The sequence below is a fragment of the Candida tropicalis genome, assembly GCF_000006335.3.
Source record: "Candida tropicalis MYA-3404 genomic scaffold supercont3.3, whole genome shotgun sequence".
In the NCBI taxonomy this organism is placed as follows: Eukaryota; Fungi; Ascomycota; class Pichiomycetes; order Serinales; family Debaryomycetaceae; genus Candida; species Candida tropicalis.
In genome coordinates this window covers 712,303-724,588 of record NW_003020055.1, presented here as the reverse complement: position 1 = coordinate 724,588, position 12,286 = coordinate 712,303, and the positions used below count along the sequence as shown (strand labels likewise).

The window sequence follows — 12,286 nt, the reverse complement described above, 5'->3', positions numbered from 1 at the left end:
ATGTCATGGTTTACGAATATCTATCCATCTATTTAGTATCTATTATACATGCTTTTATTATTTTCTTATATAATCTAATTTGGTTTTTCACTAGCAAAAGTAGCGGCAACAATCAATGGGAACACCAAACTGACATCTGCATAGACTTTAACTGAGTGAGCTTCAGCTTTAATCTTACCCCAAGAAACAGCTTCATCTGGTCTGGCACCAGCATCAGAACCATCAAATTCTTGACCAGTGTTGATATAAACAGCATAATCAGCACCATTTCTCATTAAACAAGCATTACAAATGTGATGTTTAATCAAACCACCACCCAAGATAATCATACCTGCTTTAGAAGCTGCCATTGACATGGAGTTGATCTTTCTGATATCAGCAACAATATCCAATCTCAATTGTTCTGGAGAAGCTTTGAAAGTATGGAAGAAAAGCATATCACCAATAGAACCATCAGTAATAGCAGGACAGAAAACTGGAATTTTGTTTTTATGAGCCCAATACAAGACAGAAGATTCATCATTAATTTCTTTACCTAAACGATCAATCAATTTAGATGGAGTCCAAATAGCGTCAGAATCAGCATTTAATCCGTCTGAACCTAATTTCTTCATAGCTTCTTGTTGTTCTTCTAAACATTTATCTAAAATTGGAACAATCCATTCTTCAAATTTACAATAGTTATCATTTGGAACCAATAAATTACCAATTCTATTCATACCTTGATCTCTTAATCCTTTACCTGGTAAACTAAATTCACCCATATAAGTAGGAGCTAAGACTTTAATTAAATCTTCTTCAATACCACCAGCAGTGGCAACAATAGCACTAACCATTTTATGTTGAACCAAATAACGTAAAGTATCTCTTAAACCAGAAGAAATCAAATTAGAAGTATAACCCATAAAAACAGTAGTTCTTTGATATCCATCATCATCAAATTCCCCAGTTCTTTCATGTTCTTCTAATTCATCTTTATGTTTACCTTTCCATGTTCTCATTTCATCAATAATTTTACAAGCTTTAGATAATGAGGAAGCTTGAAATCCCATAGTTGACATAGATTGAATCAAATCTTTAGCTTTCATATTATAAGCATTATCTTTGGAATAATCTATACCTTTAACTTCTTCGAAATCATCTGGAACTGGAATAGAATGTTTCAAAACAGCATCGGATGCTAATCCTGGTAATTTACCACTGGTACTCATGTTGTATAGTTGTTTGTGTGGAATATTAAAAAGAGGGTTTAAAAGCAAAAAAAACCCAAAAGAAAGAAAAATAGCCTAAATTTGAAAAATTTTCAACCATGAGACTTTTTCCGCAACCACTGGTGATTAGAGAGATCGTTTTCGCGATAGTTTAAGATGCGCTTTTCCGATAGATATTCGTCGGTTAACCAAATAAAGAAACCTTTCAATGGATATTTGAATGTTACAATCATCGATTAATACTTTTCTAAACTTTTCTTTTTTTTTATTATTATTAATAAATGAATATATAATACCAAATAACTAATGAAATAACAAAATGATAAAGCGGCAAAAGGTCAAACCTGAATAGATCGTATCTATCCTTTTTATTAATCAATTACATCCTCACTTATGTTATTCTTCGTAGTATTTTCTCCTCCCCGATTTCTTGAACTTTATATATAAATAAATGCATCAACTTCCGTTGATATCGTCTCAACCTTCAATGTCAATTTCTCCCTTTCTTTAAACTCTTTCTTTAACTTGAGGTGTCCATGACTGACATTTAGGTTTAGCAGTATTATAACAAACATAAGCACCTGGAGAATTAGTAAGGTTTGGTTTATGTTGAGCAGGTAAAGGATATGCTCTAGTTGTTTTTTCATCACCAGTTAAAGCATTAGGTGGAGTATTAGTACCATAACCTAACCAATAATGCCAACCTGGTTCAACTTGTGACATATCTTGATTCCATTGATTATATTCAACCCATCTAGTACGTAAATGAATTTCATCAGGGGCATCAGTTTCATAAAATTTATTACCAAAATCATCAATTCCTACTAACCAACCACTTTTGGTATCATTATGATGTTGAATTTGCCATGCGGATCTTTTCAATCCAGATTTATAAATGTTCTTTAATGTACGGAAAATTGAAGTAGACATTATTACTATTAGTTATTACTAAGTCTCCTTGTTGGTTGAATATAGCAATTTGATTTTGAATTGTTATGTAGGAAATTTTTCTGTCTGGTTTGATTGAGAGAAAAACCAAGAGAAAGGAAAAAAAAATGCAAATTGAATAAGGATTGATTGGTTGAAAGAATGTAATGCGGAAGGACCATAACAATTACTTCCCAATATGGAAGTCTACGCGGATAGACAAAGAAAAGTAAACAACTTTCATGAATTGTACTTTTTAAACAACAACAACAACAACAACAATAACTTATTCTTACCAACCATGTCATCCAACCACACGAAAGAACTTGAAAACTTGCGTAAATTACGAGCAACATTAGAAGCTGTGAGAGAATCAACTGAGAAAATCCTTAAAGATGTCAACACCATCAACAATGTAAACAATCCTACGCTATTACAAAATTCAAAAGATTTTAAGAATGCATTGGATCAAGTATAAAAGAAAAAAAAAAGAATTTTGTTACAAAACTTATTCTATATACAGTGAACCTATTTTGGTGTGATTGTGAAGTTTGGAAAGTACATATGATGAGATTTAGTAATATGCAAAGTGTACTTGCCTTTTAAGTTCAAGTCATCTTTATTAGATGAAATGATTTTAGAAACCTGTGAAATATTTTCATTCAATTGCTCAATAGTTAATAACAATTCCTCATACCATCTTGTTACTAAAGAATCTTTCAAGAAATTATCATGTCTATCGCGTTCAATGTATCCCAATAATCCTTTATATTCGACTTCAATTCCCTTGAGATTGTTTTTGATGTTAGCTAATAATTCCAAAACTTTCATAAGGGTAGGTTTATTGGATTGTCCTGGGAGTGTACTGGATTTTAATTTAGCTTGATATTGTTGGAATGTAGGGAAATTAGGAATTCCAATAGATGACCAAGGCTTCATTCTAAGATAATATAAACTTTCCATGGAAGTTAAATTGTTTCGTGGACCTTTTGTAAAATCGATGATTTGCAATTTAGACAACACAGCTAAGTAATTAGAATGACATTGGATTAATGTTTGCAACAATTGGAATGATTTTATCAAATAATCTTGGTTGAAATTCAAAGTTGCTGTTAATTGTGGGATTATAACCTCTTGATTATGTTTATTTAACTGTTTCAATTGTTCTTTCTTAGGACCAGCTTTAAGTTTTTTAATCTTTTTAGGAATGTTTGTTTCAATATAGTTAATCTTACCCATGATGATTTGACTTACTCGATTTTGTACATGCTCAATGATATTTTGAATTAAATAATCCGCATACCAATACACGAGATACATTTCAAAAGGTTTGTAGATTTCCAATGGAATTCCATGCAATAGCAATTCAACCATAAACTTCATCTTTGAATAGTAAATATATGAAGTGACAGTAATACTCAAATCTCCAGATGCAAATTCATCCCCAATACTGAAATTTTTGTGTAACTCATATTCAAACGATTCCCATGAAACTTGTAAGGTATCCCATAAGATCAATCCCTTGGATATAATTTGTTGCAGACGACATGGATTACTGGCAAATGAAGTCAAAATATGATAACTTCCGCTTTCTAAATCTTGTAATGCAAGAGTATATCTTTCTAAAACTTCTGCTTTAACACTATCTTTTAATTGTGATAAACTATTTTCAAAATTACCCAACACAATGGTATTTTTGCCAACTAAATTTTCAATTATGTTGATCATTAATACCGGTAATGTTATTTCAGATGATCCAAAAATCGATTTATCGTCTCTAATAAAGAACAATTGAAAAATACCTCTGGAAAATACCGAAAACTTTTCAATTGGGTATTTGACATTGTTCTGCAAAAAGTCAAGTAACTGGTTGGTTGTTTTGATGGAGTTGGCTTGATTGGCAAATTTATAAACTGTTTCAAATATACCACCAAGATGCGACCAAGTAGTTTTCATATCAATGTGACCTAATTCAGTTGGGATGTTTTTATTTTCCAAATCAACTTGAATGAATTTAGAGAATGATCCTTTTGGGATAACTGAATCATCAAACTCCATATTCAGCAACCTCTTGACTTGTTCAATAGCATCATTACAGAATTCATAACATGGTTTGTTTTGCCCTGGTTGCATAAATTTGATGTCTAAAGTCGATGCTGAAAGACTTCTTTCGAGTTTGACCAAATTGGACACAATTTTCAATTGAGTTATCAACACATTTGCTTCTACTATTGTCTCGTGGCTTAATATCCATTCAATACAATCATTTATTTCATCAATGAAAAACTGAGGCAGTAACTCTTGGAAGAAATTAAGATTCATTGATTTTGTAGTTAAATCTTCTTCTTCATACAAGACTGTTCTGGATAAGTAAATTGTAAATCCAATGAACTTTGATAATGCCATTACAAATGTTTTTAATACTTTATGCACCATCAAATAATTCAAACTATTGGTATCATGATCTGTTTCTGGTAATCTTGAATCGTAAAATGAAAATTGGCCAACGGTTGAAGTATCACAGTTCAAGTAATTAACTAGTATGGTTTGAACATATCGACAACTCAATACAGTAACTGGTAGACTATCATTTTCTAACCAATTAATTAAATTGGATAATAATTTGGTTTGAATATTAATGACAACATTTACTGGTTGTGGTTGACTACAATCAAATTTCAATTCCTCTGTGGATAATTCTATCAATCCAGTGTCTAGTCTAGGGTTTAATACTTCCAATGCTCGTGTACCTTCTAATAACTCAAACTGTGAAGCTTTCACTACTTTATTGTCGGTAATACTCAGTACTGAGTCAAATAATTCTTTTGTGATATCAATTAAATCATCTTCTTCACGATAATCTATGTCCTTATCATAAATTTTTAGTTTCTCTAACGATAGTGGAACCATTACTCCTCTTTTTTTTTGTTTCTCGATCAACAATGGGGGCTGTATAAGGAGGAGTTATCTGATTATTGAATACGTCGGTTTATGTACTATATTCAAAGAATCAATAGATCTATCAAACATAGTGGAACGAAAAAAAAAAGAAAAATTTACTTTCCTGTACGTTTGATTGAATCGACTCTCGCACTACCACACTTTGGATCTGTAGGTTTGTGTGTCGACGTGTGCGTGCAACTGTCATAAAATTGTTCGACCAGAAATCAATTGATTGAACTAATTTTGCAACTTTTTAATTTGTTTGAACCCTGTCTATGAATAAGACATCTGACTAGAAGTTTTTCATTTAATGATCGCACAATTCCACCTATTGATGAAGAGAGTCACGAATTGCAATTATTTGTTTTTAGCATGAGGTGTTTCGAGCACGAAAATATTGAATTAAATATGATACTAACCATATCATATCAGCCCCGGGGTTTTCTCTTCTTTTTTATTTTAACATAGTTTTGTGGAGTGGCGTATTTGTTCATATCAGTGATAATTACTACATCATCATCTAAGGAAAAAAAAAGAACAAGACGATAGGACTAGAATCGTGAAATGATTACAATCGAAATGAAACAAACAAAAAATAAAAGAAATAAAAAGGAATTACAAATATCGTAACCTTCTTAATGTATGCGGTATTTAAGAATTAAAATTCATGACCGTTGAAAAAAAAAAAATAAAATAAAAAACAATAGCACGGGAAACGGAACAACTTATCGGAACAAATAAAATTGAAAATTGAAAAATAAAAGAAATGGAACAGGAACAGAATAGAATAGAATATAACAGAAAACGATGGAAAATTGAGAGTATTCCTAACTCATGGTCCTGGAAACAAACAAAAAAGGTGGAGATTGATTAACAATGGAGTAAATGGCGTATATGCCTTTGTCGCTCGATTTGGAAATTATCCGTTGCTGTTTAATGTGTATGTATCTGACATGACTCATGAAGATACATATACAATGTGAATAGATAGACATTGCAAATTGTACAGCAATAGCTTGTAATCCTTTTTGTGGACAAACGGCTCGAACCAAAAAAAGCCATTTGTTCTTTAAATCGTGCTATTGTTGGGGCAATGGACAATAGGAGATGAAATTGAATCTTCATGATCTCATACAGTAAAAAAAATCAAGAACGAGCCAGAATATTTTTTCTGTCCAGATGCACGTCCCTCCTCTGTCGCCCACTTGCATTCCCCCCACCTCCCGTCCATTCTCTTACGACAGACAACGTGAACAGAAAGGACGAAAAGAAAAAAAAATTGCTTACTAATTATATAAGAAGACACAGGATTTCCTTTTTTTTTTCTATCATAACTAAAATAAAAAAAAAAGACAACATTCAACCAAACTCTTTTTCTTTCTAAGAATCACTGTTGTTGTCACATTTTTAATCTTAAATTCAGTGTTGCAATATCAATATTGTTTTTGAAATTCATACAAATATCAGAGAATCTTCCCTCCCTCCACTATCTCATAGGATTCCATTTTCAAGTTAGACAATCTCACAGCTTTTTTTTTGCATACAAATTGTTGCAGTTTCATCCCTTAATTGCAGAACAAACAAGAACCAAAGAAAAAAAAAATTCACTCAACAAACTAGAGTGAAATACATCAACATCGAATCAGAAAGAACGAGTTCCTACCCAATCATCATATTAGAAGACGCGTAAATCAAATTAATTTAGTCCGTAATAGTATATTATAATAATCTGGTTATAATAAATATCCTAAAAAATGACTGATGTTAAGAGAAATTTTTCAGATATTGCGTCACCAGCAAATCTAGATGAAAATAAAAAAATTCATACCCAAACCAAAGTTGGAAGAAAACCAATAGAAACCGAACCAAAATCCAAAAGAACCGCACAGAACAGAGCTGCTCAAAGAGCATATCGTGAACGTAAAGAACGTAAAATGAAAGATTTAGAAGATAAGGTGAAATTATTAGAGGATGCTAACGTAAAGGCTGAAACTGAGACTGATTTCTTAAGAGCCCAAGTTGATATCTTGAAAAGTGAGTTGGCCAAATATAGAGGTGGAAATACAGATTTTCTGGACTTGAACTTGCCTACAAGAGTGGGTCATTTGTCACATCCTAATAGTGGCAATTATCAACATAGAAGTGAGAACACACCAATGAGTTCTATCTCCTCTTCAAACTCAATTAAGAGTCCCGATATGGATAAACCTTCTAGTGCTTCTTCAGTTTCCAATAGTTCTCCGGGAATTGCTTTTGAAAATCCTTGGTCTAAAGATAATTTGCAAAAATTAAAAGAGCTCCAACACCAACAAAAACTAAAAGTAGAACATCAACATCAGCACCACCACCACCAACAACAACAACAGCCGCAAAGAATACCGCAACAATCTCAACAGCAAACACAACAACAGGGATGTCCTGATTTGGTGCTGGGTTCATCTTCATCAACTTCTCCGTTAAATGATAATTTGTTGGTCACTCCTGATTCATTAACTTCGGGTTCAACTAATAACAACTACAACAACAATGTGTCTATGAATTTTGGGTTTTCTAACGATTTTGATGAACAAGTGGATCCATTTTGTGCTCTGTTGAATGAAGCTTGTGGCACTAGAAAGAACCCGGTTCCGAAGTATAAACGTTCTGATTCTAAAACAAATACGATGACTCAAAGTCATGCATCGCCATTTTCAAATTTGGTCACTCCTGATGCCAATGGGAATGAAAGTGTTGCCAATGTCACTGATTATATGAATGATCCATTTTTCAATAGTATGGCAACAGATTATAATTTTAATTTTAGCGACAAGAAGAACCTTGGACAAGATCAAGATCCATTATCTTTCCTTGACAACAATTTTGATGTTTCCTTGGCTTTTGGAGACCCTAGTCCCGAACAAGTACAAGACCCAATTTCCCTTTTGACTACAGAAGAATCCATTTACGATCCAACAGTTGATATCACAACAAAGGTGGAAGATGTGAATACAAACTTTAATTTCAATGATTTTATCAAGAGTTCATTACCTGAGAAACATACAAAACTACAGACAAATAACAAGTTACCTAGTCGAGAAGATGACGACAATGAAATAGTTCCTGCTCCTGAACAAACATTGAAATGTAGTGAGATTTGGGATAGAATTACTGCACATCCAAAATACACAGAAATTGATATTGATGGATTATGTCAAGAATTGAAGAATAAAGCTAAATGTTCTGAAAAAGGAGTGGTGATAAATACTGCTGATGTTAATCAATTACTTGAACAAAGTATAAAACGTTGATTAGATGGAAATTTCTGAATATTCTCCTTTCCCCCCTCTTCTTGTTTATAATGTGATTAAGGTTCTATTTTTTATTTTGTTCTTTATATGCTTTTTATAGCTTTGTATTTTTTTTTTTTAATATTTTTTATTATTATTATTATCACTATTTGTTTATTGATGTTTTACGGATTATTTTATATATAAATATATTACTACTAGATGAATTACATTATGTATTTTTTTAGTCTTCACTCATTGAAATATCTCCATAATCTACCTCATCAGCCTCTTCCAAAAGTTTATCAATTTCTTCTAGCGAATTTTCAATATCAGCTGCTTTATTTGTCTCTTCCTCATCTTTAATCTCTCCATGAACCGAACCTTTAGTTGTGTTCTCATCATCTTGTTGATCAACATCTACTTCTTCAGGTTCGTCATCATCGTCATTATCTGACAGTGGTTGAATATCCATATCATTTGACTCATGATTAATAGTAACACCTTCTTCAGTTTTCAATTTCACTTGACTTTTATCATCATCAATTTCTTCTAATATAGAATTAGTATTACTTCTACTAAACAGATTTTTAAAACTTTCTTCTTCTTCTCGTTTCTTTGAAATTTCCAATTTTTCTTTAACTAATTCAATAAATGCATCAAAATTCCTCTTTGAAGTTTTATCTAATAAGAAATCGGGATCATTTGAATTATTCTCAAATAATTCTTGAGTTTCTTTAACTGAATTATTCAAAGCTTGTAATGTATTTGAATCCAAATATTCACTAATATAAAATTTGTTCAAGTTATTAATAATACAACGTTTGACATTTCTGGATTCCACTTGTTCAACAACTTGTAATAAATAAACACATTGATACATATGACTTGTAGACTTATTAATAATGTCTTCAGATACTTTAACCAAGTTTCTTGGATCACACCAGGAAATCAACTGTGGAAGTATCACACTTGGAGAAATTGATTCATTCTCAAATTGAGTGAATAATCTAAATATCACGTCTCCACTAACATTGGCCAAATTGATTTGATGTTGTGGTTTGGAAAATGAATAAACTGGGATACAGAAGGATAGAATCTGTTGCAATTCTTGGTTACTTCTGGTATAAAGATTAAAATAAATCAATATGAGTGCTTCAAATAAATTTCTTTCGTGTTGCAAAGAATCGTTATCGGAATCAGTGTCATTTTCCTGTTCTGCTTGTTCGTCATCTTCATTGGTGCTTTTCTTTGGTTTAATTCCACCTTTGTTCAAAATATCAGCCAAGAATAGTTTACATAAACCTTCAGCTACGATACATTGTATTTTTGGTTTATCATAAGATAATAATGATTTGTAGAATAGTCTTGAATATCTATACTTGGAGTCTTTATCAAGAATTTCCATTCCATAAGTAGCCAATATATCCATTATTGCTTTCATTCCAATTTCTCGAACTTCTTCGCCTCCTGTCAACATAGCTATTAATATCGTGCTACAAGAAATTTTGGCAATTTTCTCGTCTATCAAAGAAAATAATTCCAAACAGGTCAACCCTGCAAGGTACAATTTCTTATTGGAATGGTTCTGGATGGCATAGTTCACAATACCACTATAAATAGAACTTAACGAAAGGTGGCTATCCAAAGTTTCGCTAACTAATTCTAAAACATGACGTGTAGTGACAAGACATCTGAATACAATGTCATCAGGTGGTAAATCAGGCTCTACCCTTCGTTTTTTAATGCTTGATTGTTGAGACTCATCATCAAAATCTCCATCAAATGTAGCAGCAGCTGAATGGAATTCATCTTCTTCATCGATAGAATCTCTGATATCAGTAATTATTTCAACAGCCATGGTTACAAAGTCTTTCTCGTTGATCGAGAGCTCCTTCAATACTTTTAACCCTACTGCTATCAAATTCTCTGGTAACTTGTCTTCAGTTAAAGTTGTCCTGATAATTTGCAACATTTTTCTTCTACCAATTTCATCACCAAAATCAAAGTCTTGGGCAATAAGCAAAATCTGGTGTATGACAAACTCTAATTCCTTCAATGTTTTCGAAAATGGAATACAATCTTCAGCATGTTCTCTTTCAAATTCCTCTAATGCTTGCTGCTTGGCTTCTTTTTTCCTTTCAAGCAACGGAAGGAAAGTGTCATACTTTTCTTGTAATTCTTCCAATTTGGCAACCAAATCTTCCTGTTCCTGTTTGAACTTTTCAATGTCACTTATGACTATTTCCAACTGTTCTTCTAATCCTTCTTCCAGAAGTTTTTCAATCTCTCCTATTATGGATTCATTTTCATCAGTCACTAAATCATCAAGTGATTCCTCGCCATTTTTCAATCGTTCCATTCTCTCTTTCAATAATTCCATAGCTGTTTCACATTCAGTTACATCATAATTCTTGTTGGCGGCATTCTTACGATGTGATTCAGCATCGATTGCAATTCTTGCCAATTGGTTCTCTAAGGAAAATATTTCATTATCAAATGTATCCATTTTTTCATCGTGGGCTTGACACTCTTTAACGATATTTTCATTCTCTTCGATCACTTTCAATCTAACTTGCAAGTATTTCTCTAAAGTTTCTGCTAATTCAATTAATTCCGGGAAATTTGAATTAATCAAATTGTATAATTGTTGGTTATTACAATATTGGTAAAAGGATCTTACTAAAAATGCCTTCTCGGTAGAAAGATTCTTCCAAAACGATTCGTCAATCTTCAATGTTTCCAACAATTCAGGTTTTGATTCAAAAAAGACTGTTAAAGCTTGATCGGCGATTGGACTTTCAATGACATTCAAGTGCTCTATCAAATCTAACAAATCTTGATTAACTGAGTCATACCAGAAACTGCTCAACATCTTCGCAGCAGCAGTTTGAACAGATTGATCACGATCATTTAACCCCCATTTTAACAAATACTCTCTGTTTTGAGTTCCCAAATCATCTAGTTGACCTAATTCACGTGAAATCTTCGAGTAAACTAATCTTCTATTAATGGAGTTGGTATCTCTGGCTCTTTCAAGTAAAAACGGTATGGTTTCTTCTGTTCTTAACAAATTCATTAAAGCGGCTCTTCTGACTTCGGGACTCTCGTCATGTTGTAAACAATTGATAATCTTTTTCACGACTTGTGCAGTGGATATCTCGTCATCTTCAAAGTCGTCATTCTCTCCTTCCATATTAAAATCAAACTGTTGGAAATGGGACATGGCAACCACAGCATGAATTCGAATCACCGACTCTTTATCTTGTAGTCTATTGTTCAACAAAGTGTATAATGCTTCAAAAGTGTTGTTATCGTGAATCTCAGTTACAAATTCAACCATGTACGCCAATAATTGAACCACTCTATAACGAACCAGTTTATCTTTGGCCTCAATTCCTCGAAGTAAAAACTTGATCAAGTAGGATATAAATATAGATACTGGTGTTTCCTCTTCTTCAACATCTTCATCGCTATTATCATTGTCGACATCAACATCTTCGCTATCATTCTTGTCGTCGTCCATTTCTTCGTCACTATCTTTTTCGTCGTTTTCCTCTTTGGTGGCTTCATTTTTGGCACGCTTTGCTTCGGCTGCATCTTTTACAAGTCTATTTGCAAACAGAAAAGTAAATTTTGCAATTCTATCACCAGATAATTCTCCTCTTTTTAATGGTAAAACTTTGGATAATAATTTAGTAAACCACATACAAAAGTATTGAGTTTGATTCAATTCAACTGCCTTATGAAACACGCTTTTAAGAATCACAACCAATTTTCGATGTCCTGCTAAACCCATCTGGGCATCCTGGAAAACATGTGTCATGGCATATCTCAACTCATCGCAATTCTTGAATTTCTTTATCCTTGCTAATGTGGGTTTGGGAGGTACATCCATGGTTATCCTATTAATGGAATGGGTTACTCGTTGCCTTTCCA

At 32.6% G+C, this 12,286-nt stretch overlaps 5 protein-coding genes across 5 annotated transcripts; 1 reads left to right on the top strand and 4 right to left on the bottom strand. All coding sequences in view use genetic code 12, as the record gives it.

The window, feature by feature from the left end:
* Positions 1-74: 74 nt before the first annotated feature.
* CTRG_02401 (deoxyhypusine synthase) lies at positions 75-1,211 on the bottom strand (the record flags this gene model as incomplete). The annotated part of the gene is made up of 1 exon (XM_002548058.1): positions 75-1,211. The coding sequence occupies one exon, from the start codon at positions 1,209-1,211 to the stop codon at positions 75-77; it is 1,137 nt and encodes a 378-aa protein (XP_002548104.1).
* A 507-nt stretch (positions 1,212-1,718) lies between these two features.
* Positions 1,719-2,141, bottom strand: CTRG_02400 (uncharacterized protein; the record flags this gene model as incomplete). The annotated part of the gene is made up of 1 exon (XM_002548057.1): positions 1,719-2,141. The coding sequence occupies one exon, from the start codon at positions 2,139-2,141 to the stop codon at positions 1,719-1,721; it is 423 nt and encodes a 140-aa protein (XP_002548103.1).
* Positions 2,142-2,666: 525 nt separating this feature from the next.
* On the bottom strand, positions 2,667-5,048 carry CTRG_02399 (uncharacterized protein; the record flags this gene model as incomplete). Its single annotated transcript, XM_002548056.1, has 1 exon — positions 2,667-5,048. One exon carries the CDS (start codon positions 5,046-5,048, stop codon positions 2,667-2,669), a length of 2,382 nt encoding a protein of 793 aa, XP_002548102.1.
* Positions 5,049-6,835: 1,787 nt separating this feature from the next.
* Positions 6,836-8,368, top strand: CAP1 (DNA-binding transcription factor; the record flags this gene model as incomplete). Its single annotated transcript, XM_002548055.1, has 1 exon — positions 6,836-8,368. One exon carries the CDS (start codon positions 6,836-6,838, stop codon positions 8,366-8,368), a length of 1,533 nt encoding a protein of 510 aa, XP_002548101.1.
* Positions 8,369-8,591: 223 nt separating this feature from the next.
* YCG1 (condensin subunit) lies at positions 8,592-12,245 on the bottom strand (the record flags this gene model as incomplete). The annotated part of the gene is made up of 1 exon (XM_002548054.1): positions 8,592-12,245. The coding sequence occupies one exon, from the start codon at positions 12,243-12,245 to the stop codon at positions 8,592-8,594; it is 3,654 nt and encodes a 1,217-aa protein (XP_002548100.1).
* Positions 12,246-12,286: the final 41 nt, after the last annotated feature.